Genomic DNA, 19,896 nt, shown 5'->3' with positions numbered 1-19,896 from the left:
ATACCCTGCTCCTCCAGTGCACTACTGCTCAGGGTGGCTCACAACAATAAAATAGATACAAGATACAATAAAAATAATAAAGTCAACCAAATTAAACAAAAGTTAAAAGTTAGATGAAAAACCACAATCATTATTAGGTTCAAATTAAAAGTTATTTTAAAAGCTAAAAACTGAAAATTATAAAAGCTAAAGAACCTACCAGATATAACAAAAAATGGAGCATTAAAAAGTCTCCTTAAAAAGGTGTGTTTTAAGATGGTTTCTTAAAAAAACACTGAGGGAGGAAGTATGGCGGGTGTTCCAAAGCCAAGGGGCCATAACCAAAAAGGCCCTGTCTGTAGTCCCTGCCAGCCAGATCTCTCTTAGTGGCAGGGCCATGAACAGGGCCTGAGACGATGAGTGGAGAGCCCTGGCAGATTCATATGGACAAATGCGGTCCAACAGGTACCCCAGCCCCAAGCCATGTAGAGCAAGATACCATCCAAAGAAAAGAACGAGGCAGTGGGGGGCCAGGTATGGGAGTACATTACCAGAATCAGGGTAAATGGTACTATATCTAAAATGGATTATTATGTCTTACTGTGGCTGCCCGTGAGTTTCTACAGCAGTGTGAGGATACATGTCCCCGTTTCTCAGGATAGTTGTAGTACTGGATATATGGCAACACACCAGGTTAGAACAAAGAGGGTACACAATTTCCTATTCATTAATTCAGGGGTTCCCATTAACCCTGGGTTACCAGATGTTGTTTGACTACAATTTCTATCCTCTCCAGCTACAATGGCCGCAGGGTTGGGAAGCCCTGCCTTAACTAAAGGTATCCAACAGCATCTCCCTAAGTAAAATGTGCCATCAAGTCGATTTTGACTCATGGTGCCCACAGAGCCCTGTGGTTTTCTTTGGTAGGAGGGGTTTACCATTGCCTCCTATGGGATGATGCCTTCCAGCATCTTCCTATATTGCTGCTGCTGCCCAATATAATACCAGTGGAGATTCAAACCGGCAACTTTCTGCTTGTTAGTCAAGCATTTCCCCACTGTGCCACTTAAGGTATATAGCACCCCCCCTAGTCCCTACCTAATAATGAGACTGGATACCAGTCCTGGAGCAGAACAACTAGAGCACCCAGAGACACTGAGACCAGAAAACATCCTCAGTCAGCTCAAATGCATTCTTAAGATATTGTAATATGGATTAATTAGTCCAAGTCTGCACAACTGATAATCTACCAAGCAAAACACATTTTAGCACCCATGTGTAACGCAACATCAGAGGCTTGACAAACTTCCTGCTTTTGTTTCTCTTCTGGGACTGTGGGAACAGGTGTTATGCACCTGGCAGGCCACCATGGCTGGTGAGCTGTGTCCAGCTTGGTGGATCATATTGTGCAGAACTGAGTTAGCCCTAGCATACCCCTGCAGCTTGATCCTATGTGTGTTTGGTGCAGAAACCCCAGTGGGACTCATGTATAGGGTTACTGCCTAACTACCTTACTGTAGTCATACAGCATGGTTACAAATGGGTAAAAATTGAAGATTGATTTCAGTATATGATTAAGACAGTGTGCAATCCTTAATATTGGCTTGGATCCAGACAACAGTGAGTGGTGTGCCACTTGTGGAATGGGAGCTTTCTCACTCACTTTTCCATCTTGCAACTCCCGGGTACCTCCTGGAAAGCCAATCCTGAGAGTTGGGTGACCCCAGCCACTCCCAGGAATAGTGTGGGGCATAGTGGCATAGCTAGGGGAGGGGTGTGTGTTCACCCCTCTTCCCAGTGACCCCTTGGAGTGAGGAAGAAAATGAAGAAAATAGGGAGGGGTAGAGTTGGCGGGGCCCCTCAGGAGTTGGAGGCTCCGTGTTTTTTGAACCCATTTGCTCAATTATAGCTACACCCCTGCAGACTGCTACCTAAGGAGAGGGGAGTCAGAAGAAAAACTGCCCCCTTTCCATGTGGTATTTATTCTTCATTAATTAATTTTAAGAATGTGATTAATTAATTTTAAGAATGCATATGTGGCAGGACAACCCTTTCCTCTTCTACTAAAATTTGATTGAAAAGACGCTTCCTAGTTCTTGCTCCCTACCTTGATAAAGCAGAATCACAGCACTTTCTTCCATGCTGAATCTTGGTTGTGGAGCAGGCTGGAAATAAGAAACTAGTATCTCTTTTCTCTGCACACTGAAGGTGATTCAGAATGGTTTGTTTTCCACTCTTTCAATAGATGTTTTGAGTAGACTGATGGTGTTAGTGATTAATGTGAGAACAAGGATATGTAAATTAGTCCATATGGAGTAACCAAGAAAAAAAAAATGTCATAGGAACATAGGAAGCTGCCACATAATGAGTCAGACCATTGGTCTATCTAGCTCAGTATTGTCTTCACAGACTGGCAGCGGCTTCCCCAAGGTTGTAGGCAGGAATCTCTCTGTTTGTTGGTTCAATTAAAAAAAAAATCTTGTCCTATAAATACATCCATCCAGGGAGGGAACTTGAAACCTTCTGCTCTTTCCATCCCCTGAGGGGAATATCTTAGTGCTCACACTTCTAGTCTCCCATTCATATGCAACCAGGGTGGACCCTGGTTGCATATGATATTGCATATGACATAATACTTTCATGTTATTTACTAACTTCCAGATTTGAAAAGGCAGTCACCACAAAGATGTGTTGTGAGAGCAAGTGCTGAAGGAAGATTATGACACTGTGGGGTGATAGTACGGAATGGATGTATTGCCTAATATTAAAAAAACCGTTCTTTTTGAGGAGCGAGTCTCCATTCTCTATTAATTTCACGCTCCCTTCTCTTCTTGGGGGTGGGTGTCTACCACCTCTCCCCCTCCCCGCCTTTGCCATCGAAAGCAGTTTGATCTACAGATATTTGCAGCGATAATGTTTCTTTCCGTTCTGTGGAAAACTTTACCGGACGATTTTTGTACACTATCCTGCTGTTAAAAGGCACAGGAAAAAGCGTGGCCATGGTGGGTTTTGTGTGTGTGTGTGTTGTTTGGAGGAAGTATCATTTGGCAACTTGGACACCTACTAAAGTGTTAGGAGGGTTAGGGTTTTATTGATTACAATATCTAACTCCCCCCACGCCGCGCCCCGCCCCGGGCACAAACAAATCCCAAAGGTGGGTGCTGCGCGAAGGAGCCGTGTTGGTGTTTCGGTGGGAAGGTAACTTTGGCGACGCTGAGTGGGCGTGTCAATTAGGAGTTTTGAGAAGGTGGGGAGGGCTTGTGCTGAAAAGCGTAAGTGGGCGGAGGCCAGGTGTGTTGCGGAGGCGATATACGGCTGAGAGGGGGTTCAGCAGGTAGCTGTGTTGTGTATGCAGATAGAGCGCATCCTTCCTCGCTCGCAAAGAGGCGGGGCTCCGTGAGAATTCTAGGGGAAGGGGCGGGGCAGATTTGTTCTCTCACACACTGGGCGACAGGATGGGGGAAACGGATTGTCGGCACCGGAAGTTCCCTGGGATGAAAAGCCTCTTCACACACACCTCCCTCCGCGGACTTTAAAGACCTCAGGCCTGTGGTTTCTATGGAGGCCGTTAGCGTCAGCAGCGCTTCTGCTGCAGCCTTTCCGGGGAAGAGACGGTTAGGGTGGGAGAGAGGTCTCCGCTTCACCGTCCGGTCGCGCGGCGGCCCGGCCGGGTGATGGAACCGAGAGCCATAAGCATATTTTTAAAAATTACCGGCGGAAGGATACGTCCACTCTCGCTTCCGCGAGAAAGGGATTTTTAACTGGGACGCGTCACTTCCGGCGGTTCTAAAGAAGGGGAGGAAGAGGAGAGGGGAAGGGAAGGAGGCGAAAAAAACAACAAAAAACAACAACACCCGCACAGCAACAACCCCGAAAGGGGGAACAAAAACAAGCGGGAGGGGCCTGGGCGGCAGGTGCGGCCAGGGCGCTGCGCACGTCTCTGAGGGGCCTCGCTGCGTGGGGCGGCCGCCGTGACTCCTCGCTGGCCCCCGGGATGTCTCTCCGCCCCCTGGCCCCTCGCTGAGCCGCTGCTGCTCTCCCTCCCCCCAGCTCCGCTCCACCCTGCCCAGCCCGCTCGCTCTCCGGTCCTTCCTGAGCAGCAGCGTCGACCTCGCCGCCGCCATGTCGGGGGACGACGACGGCGGCGGCCCTGGCGGGTCTCACTACGTGGCAGAGTTCGTGCCTCCGCCCGAGTGCCCCGTCTTCGAGCCCAGCTGGGAGGAGTTCAGCGACCCTCTCGGCTTCATCGGCCGCATCCGGCCCTTGGCCGAGAAAACCGGCATCTGCAAGATCAGGCCGCCTAAGGTATATTCTGGGGAGGGGTGGGAGTGGGGTTGTGGAGGGGCTGAGGAGGGGGCTGCCCGGGGATGGGGCGGGGGGCCCGATCGCCTTCCCACCCAGAGGGAGGGGAGGCGTCCAGCGGCTGTTTCCTCGGCGCGGCTGCTGGTGGACTCCTCTCCGCCGGGGGAGATGCTGAAAGGAGTCAGGAGCGCTTTCGGCCTCTGTGCTGTGCTCTTTCTTGAGCCTTCAGAGGCCTTCTAGGATCTAGCATCTCAGCCACGGCGCTGGCATCACGTTGGACCAAGTCTCCCCCCCCCGCGACCCCCCATTCAATTAAAAAACATACAAACCTTTGTGTTTGCTGGGTTCTTGATTTGATTTACCTTAAGGCCAGGGTTGCTGAAAAAGCGAAAAGAGTCCGATGCGTCCAAAAAAGGGGGGGGGGAGAAAAAAGGAAATGAGAAGAGAAGGTAGAGCCCCCAAAGCAAAAAAGAGAGAGGTCTATTTGTCAAGAGACAATGCAGTGGCTGTTATGAGTATAATAAGGCTGCTTTGTAGCTGTCTGGTGGGGCAGCGTTTGAGGGTCGACTTTCTGTGTAGGCTGAGAAAGGGTTGTGTTGGGCCAACTTTTGCTGCATCCAGGCTTTTGAATTGTACAGACATTTCCATCAAAAACTTGTCTAGAGTTCCAGAACTGGTGCAAGTGGGTAAAATTCAGTAAAAGATTACTGCCTTTCTGCCTCTCTTTCTGGGGCTGTCATAGTAAACAATAGTCTGCACTGTTGAGACTTCATATAGTATTGACTCTGAACCAATTTGCTTGGGTGTCAATGTCAGTGTTAAGTCTGTGTTATAAGACTTCTCATGGGTGAAAGAACACTTCATGCTAGTAAGTGATATGGCACATCTTTTGAAAAACTTCATTTTAAGATTTCCTAGCTCTCCCTTTAAACAATCCCTCTCCGTTAACCCAGTGCATGGAATCCATTAGACCCTGCCATGAATTTTGCCCATCTCCTTTGAGCATCCACTTTCAGTCCAGATTGTGTATTCAATCACTGTCATTGCATTTTCCATGTTTAACCTATCAGGTATGTTGTATGAAAGTTGATGTCAGTAGCATTTCCCATCCTGATCCTTTGCACCACAAAAATAATGAGGTCTGTTAGAGATTCAGTTCTTTTCCTTTGCCCCCTACACTTGGAAATGGGAGTAGCAGTAGTTGCCACTGCCTTTTTCTGACAAGGCTCATGTGTCTTTAGAGCTGTGTGACAGGAAGGAATTTAATAGGTTCTACCAAAGGCTTGCCAGAAAAAGAGTTGGCAGACCTTACTGAGAGAATTTCCGTTATTGGATGTTTTTCTTTCCCCAACACCAGGCTTGTGAGGGGTTTAGGAGGTGGCTTCAGAGGATAAATCTGCGTAGCTTGGCTTGTAAATGATTTTCACACTTATTTATGGCACTTGTTACTGAAGAAAATACCTTAAATACCTAATATAGAAGCCCATCTTAGCTCTTACTGGGGACTTGAGAGGGGACTAGTACCTTTTGTAAACTCTAGGACAGGACTTTGCAACTTTGGCCCTCTTACAGATGTTTGACTGCAGCTCCCACCATCCCTGATTATTGGCCACTATAGCTGAGGATGATGGAAGTCGTAGGCCAACAGCAGCTGGAGCGCTGAAATTGTGTAGCCCTGCTCTAGGAGTACTCGGTGTTATGCGTGGATGGAGGCGATTAGAAGGATCCTAATGATTAGCTGCTATTTAAAAGCTGAAAAAAAAGTTATAAATCTGTTCATGAAGACTTTTTAAAAGTGACAACTACAATTTGAGTTTTAGTTGCAAAGTGGCACCGGAACTAGAGTGTGTTGCTTGAATGTGTTGACAAGGTTGGCCTTCTGGCAAAATAACAATTGTGAGCTCAGTTAATAAGATTTATAACATTTTGCAGTTGAGCAGTGTGTGTTCTGAAAGGACAGATCACTTTCAAGTTAGAGTACACTTCTAAGTACAAAATAATGTTAAATTTACAACCGCATACATAGAATGCCAATGAACCCTAACAATTAAAAATGCTTCAGGGAAGAAGGCAAGCAGAACTCTAGCTGTATGTAAGTCAAGTACTAGAAAAAGTTGCCAGTTCCATTTTACAATGTTCCATGTTTTTTCATAAGTGCTTTGTATGTTTCCGGAATCCACCTATTGTCCTTGTATCATGTTGCTCTGGAAGCAGATGCCTAAGGTATTTTAGGATCACACCAAATACATTGCTTGTCTGAAGTATCCAATGGGGCTTCAGCCTCATTCACAATTCTTTTCTTTAAATGTCTTGCCACTTGTTTAAAAGCTTTAGTCTCTGCATAATGGGCAGGTTGCATTGGCAGATACAGATAACAACTTTAATCCTGTAGTCAGTGATGAATAACTTGCCCTATTCATATTATTAGACGCTTTAAATAGTTTGTCATTCTTAATGAGGCCTTTGTTAAATATTGCATTACAAGGAACTTAATCTGTTAACAAATATTTCTGCTATTAGTATTTAAAAATAAATTACAGAAAGAATTGGTATTCCATTTAAATATTTTCTTAAACAATAATGAAGGCTTGTGGTCACTTGTCCTGTTCCCTATGGGAAGTGTTTCTCTTAAATTATCAGTATGCTACAAATGGCAGCGAAAGCGATGTCTGGGCAGGCAAGCTAGTGAAAAATTTCATGGGCTTGGGTATGGATTCATTTTTAACGCCATAGTAATGTGCTGGGAAAATAAATTGGATTTGTTGAATCCAAAACCCAATTTTAATAATGCTATGTTTGTGAATGGTTAGTTTAGCTCTGCAAAGTATGCCATGACAGGTTTGTGTTCCTTGCAAATGGACATATTTTTTCATGCAAGTGAATTAGTTTTCCTGTGTTAACTTTTTAAAAATTCCAGATCATGCTCCTCATATGCAGTTACAACCTACATGTATGCACTAGCTGAATTAGGACCTTTGTTTTAATGCCAAATTCTCAAATATGCTGTCATTCTGATTCCCTTTCAGCTATAAAATGAATTCACATGATTTTTCCCCGTGAAAGCTGCTTCTCTTTCTAACTCAAGCTAAGGATTTCAGTCTAAAATATGCATTGGCTTTTTAAAAAACAACAACACACCCCTCTTGAATTATATGCAGATACTGCTTAATGGGATTTGTTTTTGTTTATAAAAGATAAAGTTCTATAAAGTGTTTGTATCTTGAAACCTTTTTTTTGTCTCTTTAGGACTGGCAGCCTCCTTTTGCATGTGATGTACAAAGTTTTCGTTTTACCCCACGAGTTCAGCGCTTGAATGAACTGGAGGTGAGCTCTCCAACTCCTGGCATAAATCTGTATATTTGTATAAAGCATTTGGGTTTTGGATGGGGTTTCTCAAGGAGAGGTTTAAGGTCACAGAACATCTCATTATCCATAATTTAGGTTGGCGGCGTTTGAGTAAAACGGTACCAAATCTTTAAGCACAGTCTTGTTTTATTACCAGAAATCACATCGAGTGTCTTTCTGTGTTCTACTAGAATTGTCAAATCTGAGACACATTTCTCAGAAATGCACTTATTCCAGTAGAATTTGCTTCCAACTATGTGTGTTTAAACTGTGATCCTAATAAGACTAATGCCACCTGTAATGGAGTCTAGTGAGATGCAGACCCTTCTGTAGCTTTCAGGTAGTAAATGAAACGACTTATTTCCAAAAGGATATTGTTTTAGTATTACTCTGGTATTTTAAACTTCAGTTCAATTTGGCATCTTTATCTTATGATGCAGCCCTGTGATTTTAAAGTGCTTTATAAACAATGGACAGGATCCTGACTAAGTTAGTCATGACTCCCATAGAATTTAATGGGACTTAAGCCAATCGTGACTAACTTGTCTCATCCTGTTCAAGATTTTTAAAGTTCTGACAATTGAAGTTTTAAGTATCCATATAAAAGTAGTATGCCTCCTTTATTCCCTCCCTTGTCCTTATTCATGATGGTTTTTACTGCAATGCAGAAAGAAACTTCTTGATTTCCTATGACTTGTCAGCTGGCTAATAGTATATGACCATTGTAAATGAGAAGAGTGAAAGGATATAGAAGGTTTGTGTTCAGATTTGCATGTAGTATTGAGAGATATAACTATCATCTACTTGTATGTTTTTGTATGACCGGTTCTGCTTATTAAGCTTTAGAGAATGGCAGTACAGATGAGGAGATGTTCTTTTTCTTTTTTCTGTACATGTTCTTTTTCTTGGACAGTTTATATCTCTTATACCTAATTTGTATGCCGTCGTAATCTACTTCCCCGGTGTGCTAATAGGCAATGACTAGAGTGAAGCTGGACTTCCTAGATCAACTGGCAAAATTCTGGGAACTTCAAGGCTCTACACTCAAAATCCCAGTGGTGGAGAGAAAAATCTTGGATCTCTATTCCTTGAGCAAGGTGAGTGGGGATCTGCAGACCAGCTTGAACAAGACGTGTACAAAAAAGTTTTCTAGTTTGTTTCCTTATAGCACAAACAATGTATGCTATTGTTGGTATTTTTTCCTCCAGTGTTGATTGATGTGCTCTTTAATAGGATGCTTATGGCAACTTAAAAGCCAACTAATGGTGCAGCAGAGAAATACAGAAGGTTGCCAGTTCGAATCCCCACTGCTACTATATTGGGCAGCAGCGATATAGGAAGATGCTGAAAGGCATCGTCTCAAACTGTGCAGGAGGTGGCAATGGTAAACTTCTACCAAAGAAAACCACATTTTCTACCAAAGAAAACCACAGGGCTCTGTGGGTGCCAGGAGTTGAAATTGACTTGATGGCACACTTTACCTTTACTTAATGGCAACTTTAAACACATTTATTGTGGCATAAGCTTATCGAAGTAGACTTTTGTCCATGAAAGCACATACTGCAATTTGTTGGTCTTCTAAGACACCACATGAAGACTCTGATTTTGCTGCCATGGTCTTTTATGGTTCCTCTTCTAGAATTTACTTGTGGGTACACCATGCTCATGCTCAGTTTTGTTTTTTCCCTAGTCTAGTGTAATGGCTGACACATGGGCTCAAATGTTCGACACCATGTTTTGGCTGACTGAATGGGCCTACCCAAGCCTTGGACTTGTACACTGGCCTCTCCTCCTCGTCCTGCACACAAAGGGAGGAGACTGGAAGCTTCCACTTTTGCACTAATAATAATTCCCCATTACACCTAAACTTGGAACTATGGGTGGCTCTGTTGTTGGCTAAAACCAGAATTAAAACATGATTGATAATTTGGCTTAACAAACTGCATATCTCTGCATTTGGGTATAACGAGAAGCTGTGGTTAATGCCAAAGAAACTTCCACCCCCTGTGCATGAAGCGGTTGAGGGCAAATGTATGAGCCTGAAGCATGGGAAGGCTCTTTAATTTGTTTCTAAACCATGGTTTATGTTGCTGTCTGAACCAAGCCATTGTGTCATGGCAGAAAAGTAATGAATTGCAGTGCTGTTGATAGTGTTAAAAATAATTAATTTATTAATAAATGCAATTCATCTGTCCTTATACCTGTAAAATGGTACCCTTCTTGTTACCCAGAATTTCTATTAAAAACATTTAAAATGTGCTTTTTAAAAGTTTGAGGCAACTTACAGTGTGTTTAAAACAAACAACCTTAACAGTAAAGCAAATCTAAATAGTAGTGTGAACAAAAAACAAAACAAAACCCTCGCTTTTGGGTTTGGCACTCTTGCCCCTCACTGACACTGCTTTATCAGCTGAATGCCTTGTCAAAAAGAAATATTTTGCCAACCTCTCTGAATGCCAAGATGGGAAGAATACATCTTGGTTGTGAACACTGAACTATAGACCCTTTTGAGTGTCACACTTATATTTGCAAAACTCCCTGGTATATTGGGATCTAAATTTGCTATAGCATCAGCCTTCATTCTGGAAGCAGCAGCAGCGACTGTGTTACCTTTTGCAGTTATCTGCTGCCTTATTACTCTTCACTGAGTGTCAGTGTAACCGGTAGCTCTTCTGACTCCTGTACTACCTGTATAGCAGTTTAATTCAAAGCTTCTTCATCATATCAAGTTTTGGAGTACCTGATTTTTCTCTCTTCTTTTTTGTGTGTGAGCTTGTACTGTTATCAGTACCTTTGGAAAATACTGTTTGTTTAGTTCTGGGGATTCCAATTTTGCTTGCATTGAAGATTTTGGAGAGAGAAATGTCAGTGTTTTTGTTCTGTACGAGAAATATCCTTATGCCTTAACTAAAGGATCTGATCCTGCCAAATTAAAAAAAGAATATGCATGCAACCTGTTCTTCTTTATTTTAGATTGTTGCCAGCAAAGGAGGCTTTGAAGTGGTCACTAAAGAGAAGAAATGGTCCAAAGTGGCTAGCCGGCTCGGTTACTTGCCAGGAAAGGCAACAGGCTCCCTACTGAAGTCACACTATGAACGGATCTTATATCCATATGAGCTTTTTCAGTCTGGTGTCAGTCTTATGGTGAGATACTTTGTTTTGGGGATTGGTATGAGATGAACCTGAAAGAAGTGCACTAACTTTGTTGCTGCTTTTAATATATATTAACGTATGGGTTTTTTTGCATTGCCTTGTGGAAACAATTTGCAAATAGACCTGTGCTGTACTGTGATCTGCTGGCATGACTCTATCTATCTTATCTCTATCTATCAGAAGAAACATATCTTCTGTTTCTGTATCTGAGGTCAGCTTTGATAGGATGGGGACTTGGTTGGAAGAGAACCAAATATGGGACAACATGGAAGAATTCTTAATTTTCTTGGCTAGGGAGGAGCAGTTGAGAATCGCTAACTCAAGTTTCATGGATGACTCTGTTCCAAATGACATTTGTAATGTAATGTGTCATTGTTGATAGCTCTTTCTCCCCCTGTAGTGATGCTCATTTGAAAACCAGAGTCCGACATCCCTGATCCAACCAACCTGGTGTCCTTCTGTGCTCTGATTCTTTAGGGCATCCAAAAGCCAAACTTGGACCTTAAGGAAAAAGTGGAGGTTGAGGACCTCGGCATTGATGCCCAGTCTCCCCCAAAGCAGGGTTCAAGAATGAACGTTGTGCTGAAGAGAACCAGACGTGTCAAGTCCCAGGTATCCAAATCACTTGGCCACTGCAGACAGAGTGCCTTTAGTCTTGCACCAGTGCAGAAGCATTGGAAATGCAACAGCCTTTGTCTGGCCATGGGGGCTTACTCCAATATGCCACAAGCCACCTGTCCTTCTTTGTTTCCTCTTAAAAGATCAAATGTGGGTATGCTGGATCAAAAGGGACAAAATTATTGGCCTAATGTTGCTTTCAAAGCCAAATATATCAAAATGGGCAACAGCCTTTTATTTAAGCTAGTGTCTGAGTTTTTATCAGTCTGAGCTGGTGTAGCATGGTGACTAGGAATGAGCTAGGAATGCCCTGGCTCTTACCTCTGCTGTGTACTGGCTGGGTGGTTTTAAGCAAGTCAGCACCTCTTAATCTCCACTTTCCACCTGCTGCAATATGAGATGATAAGCTGGTACAGGATTGTAATGATTCCTCAAATGTATGTTTTGAGCACTTTAAAGTGCTGCATAAATGTGAAGTATTGGTATGTGTGAGGAGACTTACTGATACACACCATACCAGTGGAACATGTAAGAGTAGGCATGTAGGAACTTGAACAGCTCAAACTTAAATGTGGATAATTATCTTTTCCTGCCGGTGATGGGGAGTAGAAGGGTTCTCTTAATGATGTTTGGTCCCACCCATCAAAGGTAGGAAGATTGCAGCACAGAAAACTCTTCACATGATGTCTGGTTCTTCTCAAATTCCCCAGCTTTCCTATTTAAAATAGCTATTTTCTTTCATGTGGGTTAATGGAGTTTTCCTCTTATGATACCAGGAGCTAGTTAAGCTCCCTGGAGGCAGAGTTCCTTCCTTATGAACTGAGAGAAACCTAAGAATTCTTGTAGCTAGCCCTGATGGATTTGATTTCTTTTCCTGCAGTTTCTAAACTATGTTAATTCAGTGATAAAATGTAATGCATGCAATCTAAAACCCGTTATCTAGTAACAAATCTAGCAAAGGTAATATCTGAAGTATTGGTCAAAAGGAGAACAAACAGGAATGAAGGAAAGGAAAAAGTTTGAACTTGATTTAAAAATGAAGGTTCTTGAGAGAGTGTTACTTATGGCACATTCGAGTGGCTCCTGGCTGGTCAGCCAGTAAGTTTTAGATGAAAGATAGGATTTTATTCATAACACTTTTTATGAATATTGATCTTGTTTTTAATTAGAGAACCAAATAGGTGATAGAATAAATGATTGAACAGCAATCTTGCCCAAACCTGGAATAAGTTGATGTGCAACTAAGACAAGAAAGATTACTTTACAGAAATGACTTCATCGTATTAAGATTAGCGAATCTGTTCTGCAGCCCTGCCTTGCAGCAACTACAGACATACCTGAATTCCAGCCACTCTATGGCCAAGCTGCTGGCCAGTGATCAGTGCCACTGCTTTGTCTGGTGGGGCAACTGTAACATCTAGTAAAGAGCTGCAAGAAGACAACACCCTATTCTCTAGCTGGGAGTCGGTTGCTGGATGGCAACTTGGCTGTGCACTCCTAGGCACGTGTGGGCCTTGCTTGTGCTTGGTTGCCTGTGCTGCTACAGAAGGGGGAAGGGATTTCCCACTGCAGCACAAATCTTGGGTGGATCAAGACCTTAGAGCTGCAGGTTATTGGAATGCCTCAGCAATTTTCATTAACTTAAGTGATCCTATTCAGTATGCGCAAGGTGCACATCTTGCAAGTTACACCAGTGTGTCTTGCAATCACGTTTTCTGCATTGAGGCCTTCAAAGGTGAAATAAAATAAATGGCTTCTTTTTGAACATTCTGATTTTGAAAAATGGAAATGAGTCTCCATTTACATTCTGGATGGGTATCCTAACTTGAGAGGGGATTTTGTTGTAGTGGATGGCTTTGCTTTATAAACTGTGCTTAAAACCAGAATTGGATGTTTTGATCAGCGTGGCTGATGGTAAGAATTGGAGTGTAGCTGAAAATTCTTCAAAGGAATTGGTGAGCTTGAAAGATCCTCAGTGCAAGGTTAAAGATAATGGATGGCATCCAGGCCTGTAATAGAATGGTGATCCATTGATGGAGGCTCTTTCCATGAGCTCAGTTTTCCTTCTGTTCATGGAAGATGTTTGCGCTTTTGGAGCACTGTTCTGCTTAAGGTCTGGTTGCTGCCCAATGACCAGTATATAAGGTATCCCCTGTTTCTGGCAATTGAACCTGGAATGTTACTTTAAATGAGAATAATCATTTCTGTTCTGTTGCTAAAATCTTACTAACAAAGCATGGACAACCTAATTCTTAATTCCTAATCTGGATGGCTTGTGCATTTCTCATTCCTTGTTTACCTTCTTGTGAAAGTTAAAAATATTTCATTGTTGGGTCTGTTTGTCTCCTGAAAGAGTTCTCATGGTTTATCTTGTTTTGCTGCTGTTTTTGGAACTGGATATGTAAATTAGCCAGACGATTCCCAATGGCACACTTCTGTGGAGTGTTGTATTTTCCCAAGGCTCTACTTAGGTCTCTCTCCAGACCCAACAACTGTAGTATTTTTATTTCAGCTTTTCTGCTCTGGATATAATGTATTCTCAACAACATGCATTTCTTTTGCAGGTTGTGTCAGTCGTATAAATAAATACACAAAAGATAAAATCTGTCAGTGGCTCTTTTCATAGGTTAAGGATACAGTAGGCTTTAGATGTATATGGCCATTCTTCCCCAAGTTTGAAAATACTGTGGATGAAGTGACTTTAATTCACTTAATTCACATTTGCAGTTGTCCATAAAGTGCACACAGCAATGTACAACCGATTAAAACAAAATCCAATTTAAAACAGTGATGGCAAAATAGCAAGGGTAAGAGTAATTAAATCTCAGGATCGGTTGCTCAACATATGTTTGCTGTCAAAGGAAGCCTTAGCTGGGGCATTTATAGTAATAAAAATCAATTTGTAGTTATAAAGGCTAAATATTTTCAGATATGCCTGGCATTTTTGGTAGACATAAAATAAGCTTAAGTAGAAAATAGGGAAATGTAAGGGCATGATCCAGTCAAACCTGAGCAGTTTTTAATCCCATTGATCTTGCATGCCTGACATGCCATTGAAGTAGAAGGGTTGTAAAAATTGCTTAACCTTGATTGGATTGTGACAGAAGATTTTAGTTTCATTCAAACGTACTGAGGATGATACAACTAAATGTGCCAAAATGAGGGTCTATTCACTTTGACTGGCCTTGGAATATGGTTGAAGTTGGCTCTACCTCTTCTCTGACCTTGCTGTGGGGAAGGATACAGACTTGATCCTGTAATTGCACGGATCTCTGGCGTTAGTTGGAAATAGCAAGATTGCTTATTGCTTCTGAGAACCTTTGAATTCCAACTTTAGGTCCGAGGGAAGCCACCATCCCACCCCTCCGGTCTCTCAACTTTTGGACTCGGGCATTTGCACCTTCCAGAAAATATAAAATCCACAGGCAAGACTATTTGTGGGGTCAAAACTCTGTGTTCAAGCCAGTGCAGCCTGCAAAGGGGCTCTTAATGAATCAAGAGCTGTTTGTGGGCTTATGTACTTATCTTGTGGAGTGAATTTCCCTGCCCTGCCTTAACTGCAGGTAAGATATACTGTGGTTAAGTTATTCTTTAACTGCGGGCTAAGTTATATACTATCATCTTAACTTTAGCCATAGTTAAGGCTAACCAAATTCCCTGAATTAACCAGGATTTTAAAGCACCCTTTAAACCCTGATTATAAGACCTTGCCAGGCAGGAAATGTGGTTAGCCTTAAATGCAGTTAATGTCAGTGCTGATACATCCCTTAACTGTGCTTAAGTCAGAAGTGGGGAACTTGCTTCAGGGATGGCAAGGGTTAGGGAAGATGCTTGTTCCCCATCTCTTAAACTTGGTTAAGCTCTCCCCCCCCCCCCATCGTTATGTTTGTTTTGGCCTTCCAACCTTTGTAAGTAGCTAAATGCTGTTGAAGGGTACTGTTTTCCTTCTGAGCTGCCATTAAATCTGTGTTAAGCCCTTTTTGCCTTAGCACTTGCTCATTTTGAGGAAGAAAAGCAGGATATAATAGAAAATGAAAATTTCAGCCGCACTTATTTTTGCTCCTTTTACTTTCTATATATGATGCCTTTCAGTGGTCCAAATAGTGTGTGATCTCCTCTGTGTCCACTAGGAGGCAGGTTCTTTTGAATACCGTACAAACATCATGACAAGATTATGAGACTACCTATTTAGTGTAGATCATTATTTAGGAAATGTGCTAAAACTATTTAAGGCTGTCAAAATATAAATCCACCCCTCTAGATTTGTGAGGAATTGTAAAGTAGAGCAAAAGATATCGGGCATCTCAAGAGATACTAAAAGCATAACCGAACAATTAAGGCTCACTATGGGAAAAGAAACGGAGTGCTTACAACAGTGTTGACAAATGCAGTATTTATGGTCATATGAAAACATCCAGGTTTGCAAGACTCAGCCTCTTTAGCACAGGCAGACAACTGATACTATATAAATGATAGTAATAAATATAACAAATAAATGAAGATCTTGTGTTCTTGTTTGTGTTCACAATAACTCTTACCAGTTCTTAGTTTTGATACTTCATTTAAAAAAATGCATAAGCACATGGCATCAGTTTGGAGAAATGAGATGGGAAATATGATCTAATTCTCCCCCGCCCCAAGCTGTTGAGGTTTCACATCTGGATGCCATTCCAGGAAAGGTAACTGTGTATCAACTTTACAATTAAATATGCTGGAAAAGAGAAAAGCCATGCTGTCTTTTGAAATCTGTGTTCTTGACAGTGAACTTTGTAGAGGCTAATGTCTATAGCATGAGCCTGATCCAGTCCGTAACTCCTGCAGTCATCTAACACAGAAAGCAGTTATTTGCAACATAAAAACTAATGGTGAGTGGATGTGATCTTGTTTTCAGGCAGAGGCAGGAGAGATGAGCAGAAATACTGAACTGAAGAAGCTCCAGATCTTTGGAGCAGGACCAAAGATGATGGGGTTGGCATTGGGAGCAAAGGAAAAGGAAGGTAAATGGCACCCTATGAGTCACTGTCATACAGGTGAAATTAAGCACATGTTTGTTTCTGTACTGCAGAGTTTAGGGCTAATTCATATAACATCTTTACTTGGCATAGAGGTAGTTCAGAAGTGAAGCCAAGCCGTGGATTGTGGTGGTGTCTGAACCAATACTATAGTTTGTAGATGGCCACCAGCCTATGGTTTGAAGCTGCCTTGTCATCCACAATTTGAGCAGACTGCTTTGGTACCATGGTTTGTCAGCCCTTGGAGGTTGCTGCTGGGATGGTGTCTGTGGATTTTCCCTGAGATGACCTACACAAACCATGGTGATTGATACAGTCTCTGCAGACACTATAACTAGTAGGTGTTCTTTTTCTTGCAGATGAAGTCCCTCGAAGACGCAAAGGTACAAGATCAGAGGCATTTGGCATGCAGATGAGGCAGCGGAAAGGGGCACTTTCTGTCAACTTTGTAAGTTTGCTTTAGCTCATATGTGCCTCTAATGCCTTGTTGCTTGTTTGGGTTAGGATAATGTGCCTGAAGGGATAAGGAACTGAAATGACTATTTCACTAAAATTGCTGTTAAGTGAGAAAAATAATTCACACCACCAATGCTGCTATCTTCGGTTGAGAACCAATTTTTAGTTCAGTCTGTTGTTTCTGAAGCCTAACTCTGATTCAAGTTATAATTCTCTGGCTTGCATAAGAGCTTCAGCAGAAGAGAAGTCAGCAACATGACACACATTGAAACACAAGAGCAAGGCACTCTGTATTTGATCATGCTTAGCATCTTGTCTAATGCAGTATGATCTTGAATAACTATTACTGAGTGGTATCTCTCAGTTTTGAGACTTGGTTAGTTTTATGCAGTATGGCTGGAGAAAGTTATTCAACAGCTGTTCTTGGTTTTACACATTACTTGGGGAGAGATTGTTTGCAATTGGTTATTTAAAAAGAGTGGCTGGGCCGGACTTTTATTAATGAATATGTACAACAGGCATGCATTCTGGCTGTCTTGAGCAGAATGTGAGAAATTTGGGTCAGTTAAAGATAAGGCATCTAATTATGTGGCATCAAGAACATACACTAATTAGTATCAAAGATATGATGTTATACAGCGTTAGTGAGGTTTATATTTTAATGAGAAAACAGTTGATTCTAGCTTTCAAAGACCTTGTTTATGGATAACACCCTTTAAGCTTGTAGAAGACATTTATCTTGTGAGATTAGACCACTTTGTTCTACAAAGTACTACATTCAATTTGCTGGTCACCTCATGGACAGAGCTCCACAGAGCTTTTCTGCAGTCTCCATATCCTCCTTAATAATCCCTTTCACTCCCTTGTCATCTAACGGATGAACCGCCTCCCTCGCAGATTTTCTGCTTCTGATATATTTAAATAATTTTTTGTTATTCCCCTTGATGCTTTTAGCTAAATCTTCCTCAAACTCTTTTCGCCTCCTTTATTGTTTCTTTGCACTTCTTTTGCCAGAGTTTGTGTTGCTTTCTGTTCTCCATTTGGGCAGGCCTTCAAATTTCTGAAGGAATTTTTCTTCCCCTTTATAGCTTCCTTGACTTTACTTGTTAGCCATGCTGACATTCTCCTGGTCTTGGTGGTACCTTTTCTCCTTTTTTGGTTTAGATTCTAACTGGGCTTCTATTATTGTGGTTTTAAATAAACTCCATGCATTCTGGAGTGAAGTGAATCCCCTGATTTTTCCTTTCCATTTTCTTTTCACCAAACTCTTCATTTTAAACAAGTTTCCTCTTCTGAAATTCTGTGTTAGACTTCCTTGGTGATTCTCTCCTCACATGTATGCTGAATTTGATCGCACTATGGTCACTGTTCCCTAAGGGTTCCATGACACTGACATCTTGCACCAGTTCCTGAGCACCACTCAGGATGAATTCCAAGGTTGCCTTCTCTCTGGTTGGTTCCATGACCAACTGTTCTAGGTTACAGTTATTCAGCGTATCTAGAAATTTGGCCTCTTTGTCATTACCAGAATGTAAATTTAGCCAGTCTATGTGTGGGTAATTGAAGTCACCAATTACTACAGCTCTCTCTCTCTCTTTGACGCCTCCCTTATTTCCTTTTGTAACTCCCAGTCACTGTCAGAGTTTTGGTCTGGAAGGCAATAGCATGTCCTAGTATCACACTTGCTTTCAGGCCTTGTATTGTCACCCACAGAGTTTCTATGCAGGACTCGGGTATTCCTAGATTTTCTAGCTTGTAAGATCTATCCCTTCTTAACATACAGTGCTACTCCACCTCCAAGTCGCCCCTCCCTGTCCTTTCTATAGAGTTTATATCCAGGAATAACTGTGTCCCACTGGTTCTCACTGTTCCACCATGTGTCCGTTATGCCCACTATAACTATGTTTTAATTGGCATCCAAGCACTCCAGCTCGTCCACCTTGGCTTGGAAGCTTCTGGCATTTGCATATAGGTACCTAAATTCTGAATCTCTTACTTGCTGTGGACTGTCTTTCCTATGGCCATTCAGATAGCACATCCTTCTGTCTGTTCTTTATCTGGTTCTACTGTGTCCCATTCTGGTTTATCGGAAGCATTTACACCCTCAGACTTTAAGGGATGGCATTTGCAGAACTGGATACTGCCCAGCTCCTGCCAGCTGTCCCCAGGCCTCATCTTAAAATCTGCTCTGTGACCTCTTTGATTTTAAGTGCCTGCAGTTCAAGTCTCCATGCAACCTTCAGTTGTAATATTACTTGACACCTGTTACAGTTATGTTTTGCATTATATTAGTATTACTGATTGAATTTATTTATAGGTGTCATTCATTTAATTCTGGAACATACTGCCTTAGCTAATCTTAATTTGAAAATACAACTCAAATAGTAGCAGATCTAATGACAGTTGTAATTTGCTTAATATGCAGTTGTGCATAAACATCAGAGATGTGAGTGCATTAACCAGATTATTTCCCCATAACCCAGGACAGTGCCTGGAACCCTGCCAACCTGTAATGAATAATGTCTTGCATGGTTCATGCTTGATGCCTTTCTGCTTTCTATTGCTGAACTTAGTAGCTGCTCTCCATTGTGTGGATTCTGTAGACTTGCACCTACCTGCCCACAAAGTAGAGTGGAGTTTTCTTTAGAATGTGCTTGTGAAGGGAGACTTACTGCTGCTACATTAGATTTCATGAAGGATACAAACTGTTTCATTTGGTAACTATTGGCTCATCAATGCAAGTTATGACATTACTGACGTTTTCTTTTCTAGGTTGACCTGTACGTTTGCTTGTTTTGTGGTCGTGGAAACAATGAGGACAAACTGCTGCTGTGTGATGGATGCGATGACAGCTACCACACTTTTTGCCTGATTCCACCTTTGCCTGATGTGCCCAAAGGTGACTGGAGATGTCCGAAATGTGTCGCTGAGGTATAGTATTCAGTATTTGAAGCAGTGATGGAAAAATAGCTGAAGAGTAGTTCACCCTTCTGTTTGCCAGGGAAGCTCTAATGCTGCTTCCGTCAGGAAG

At 42.1% G+C, this 19,896-nt stretch overlaps 1 protein-coding gene across 5 annotated transcripts in view; it reads left to right on the top strand.

The window, feature by feature from the left end:
- The first annotated feature begins 3,385 nt into the window (after positions 1-3,385).
- Positions 3,386-19,896, top strand: part of KDM5A (lysine demethylase 5A) — a 64,350-nt gene continuing 47,839 nt past the window's right edge. For 2 of the 5 annotated variants that reach the window (XM_053255369.1, XM_053255371.1), the window contains exons 1-8: positions 3,386-4,284; positions 7,528-7,605; positions 8,601-8,723; positions 10,600-10,770; positions 11,257-11,391; positions 16,289-16,394; positions 16,769-16,857; positions 19,638-19,796. In XM_053255369.1, the coding sequence (XP_053111344.1) occupies positions 4,102-4,284; positions 7,528-7,605; positions 8,601-8,723; positions 10,600-10,770; positions 11,257-11,391; positions 16,289-16,394; positions 16,769-16,857; positions 19,638-19,796 (1,044 nt within the window). In that variant the 5' untranslated portion in view covers positions 3,386-4,101. The remainder of the gene's footprint in view (positions 4,285-7,527; positions 7,606-8,600; positions 8,724-10,599; positions 10,771-11,256; positions 11,392-16,288; positions 16,395-16,768; positions 16,858-19,637; positions 19,797-19,896) is intronic. The other 3 variants (XM_053255368.1, XM_053255367.1, XM_053255370.1) reach the window with 3 other exon arrangements.

The sequence above is a fragment of the Hemicordylus capensis genome, chromosome 5, assembly GCF_027244095.1.
Source record: "Hemicordylus capensis ecotype Gifberg chromosome 5, rHemCap1.1.pri, whole genome shotgun sequence".
Classification (NCBI taxonomy): domain Eukaryota; kingdom Metazoa; phylum Chordata; class Lepidosauria; order Squamata; family Cordylidae; genus Hemicordylus; species Hemicordylus capensis.
Note: the sequence above shows the minus strand (reverse complement) of the source record. Positions and strands in the feature narration are given on the sequence as shown.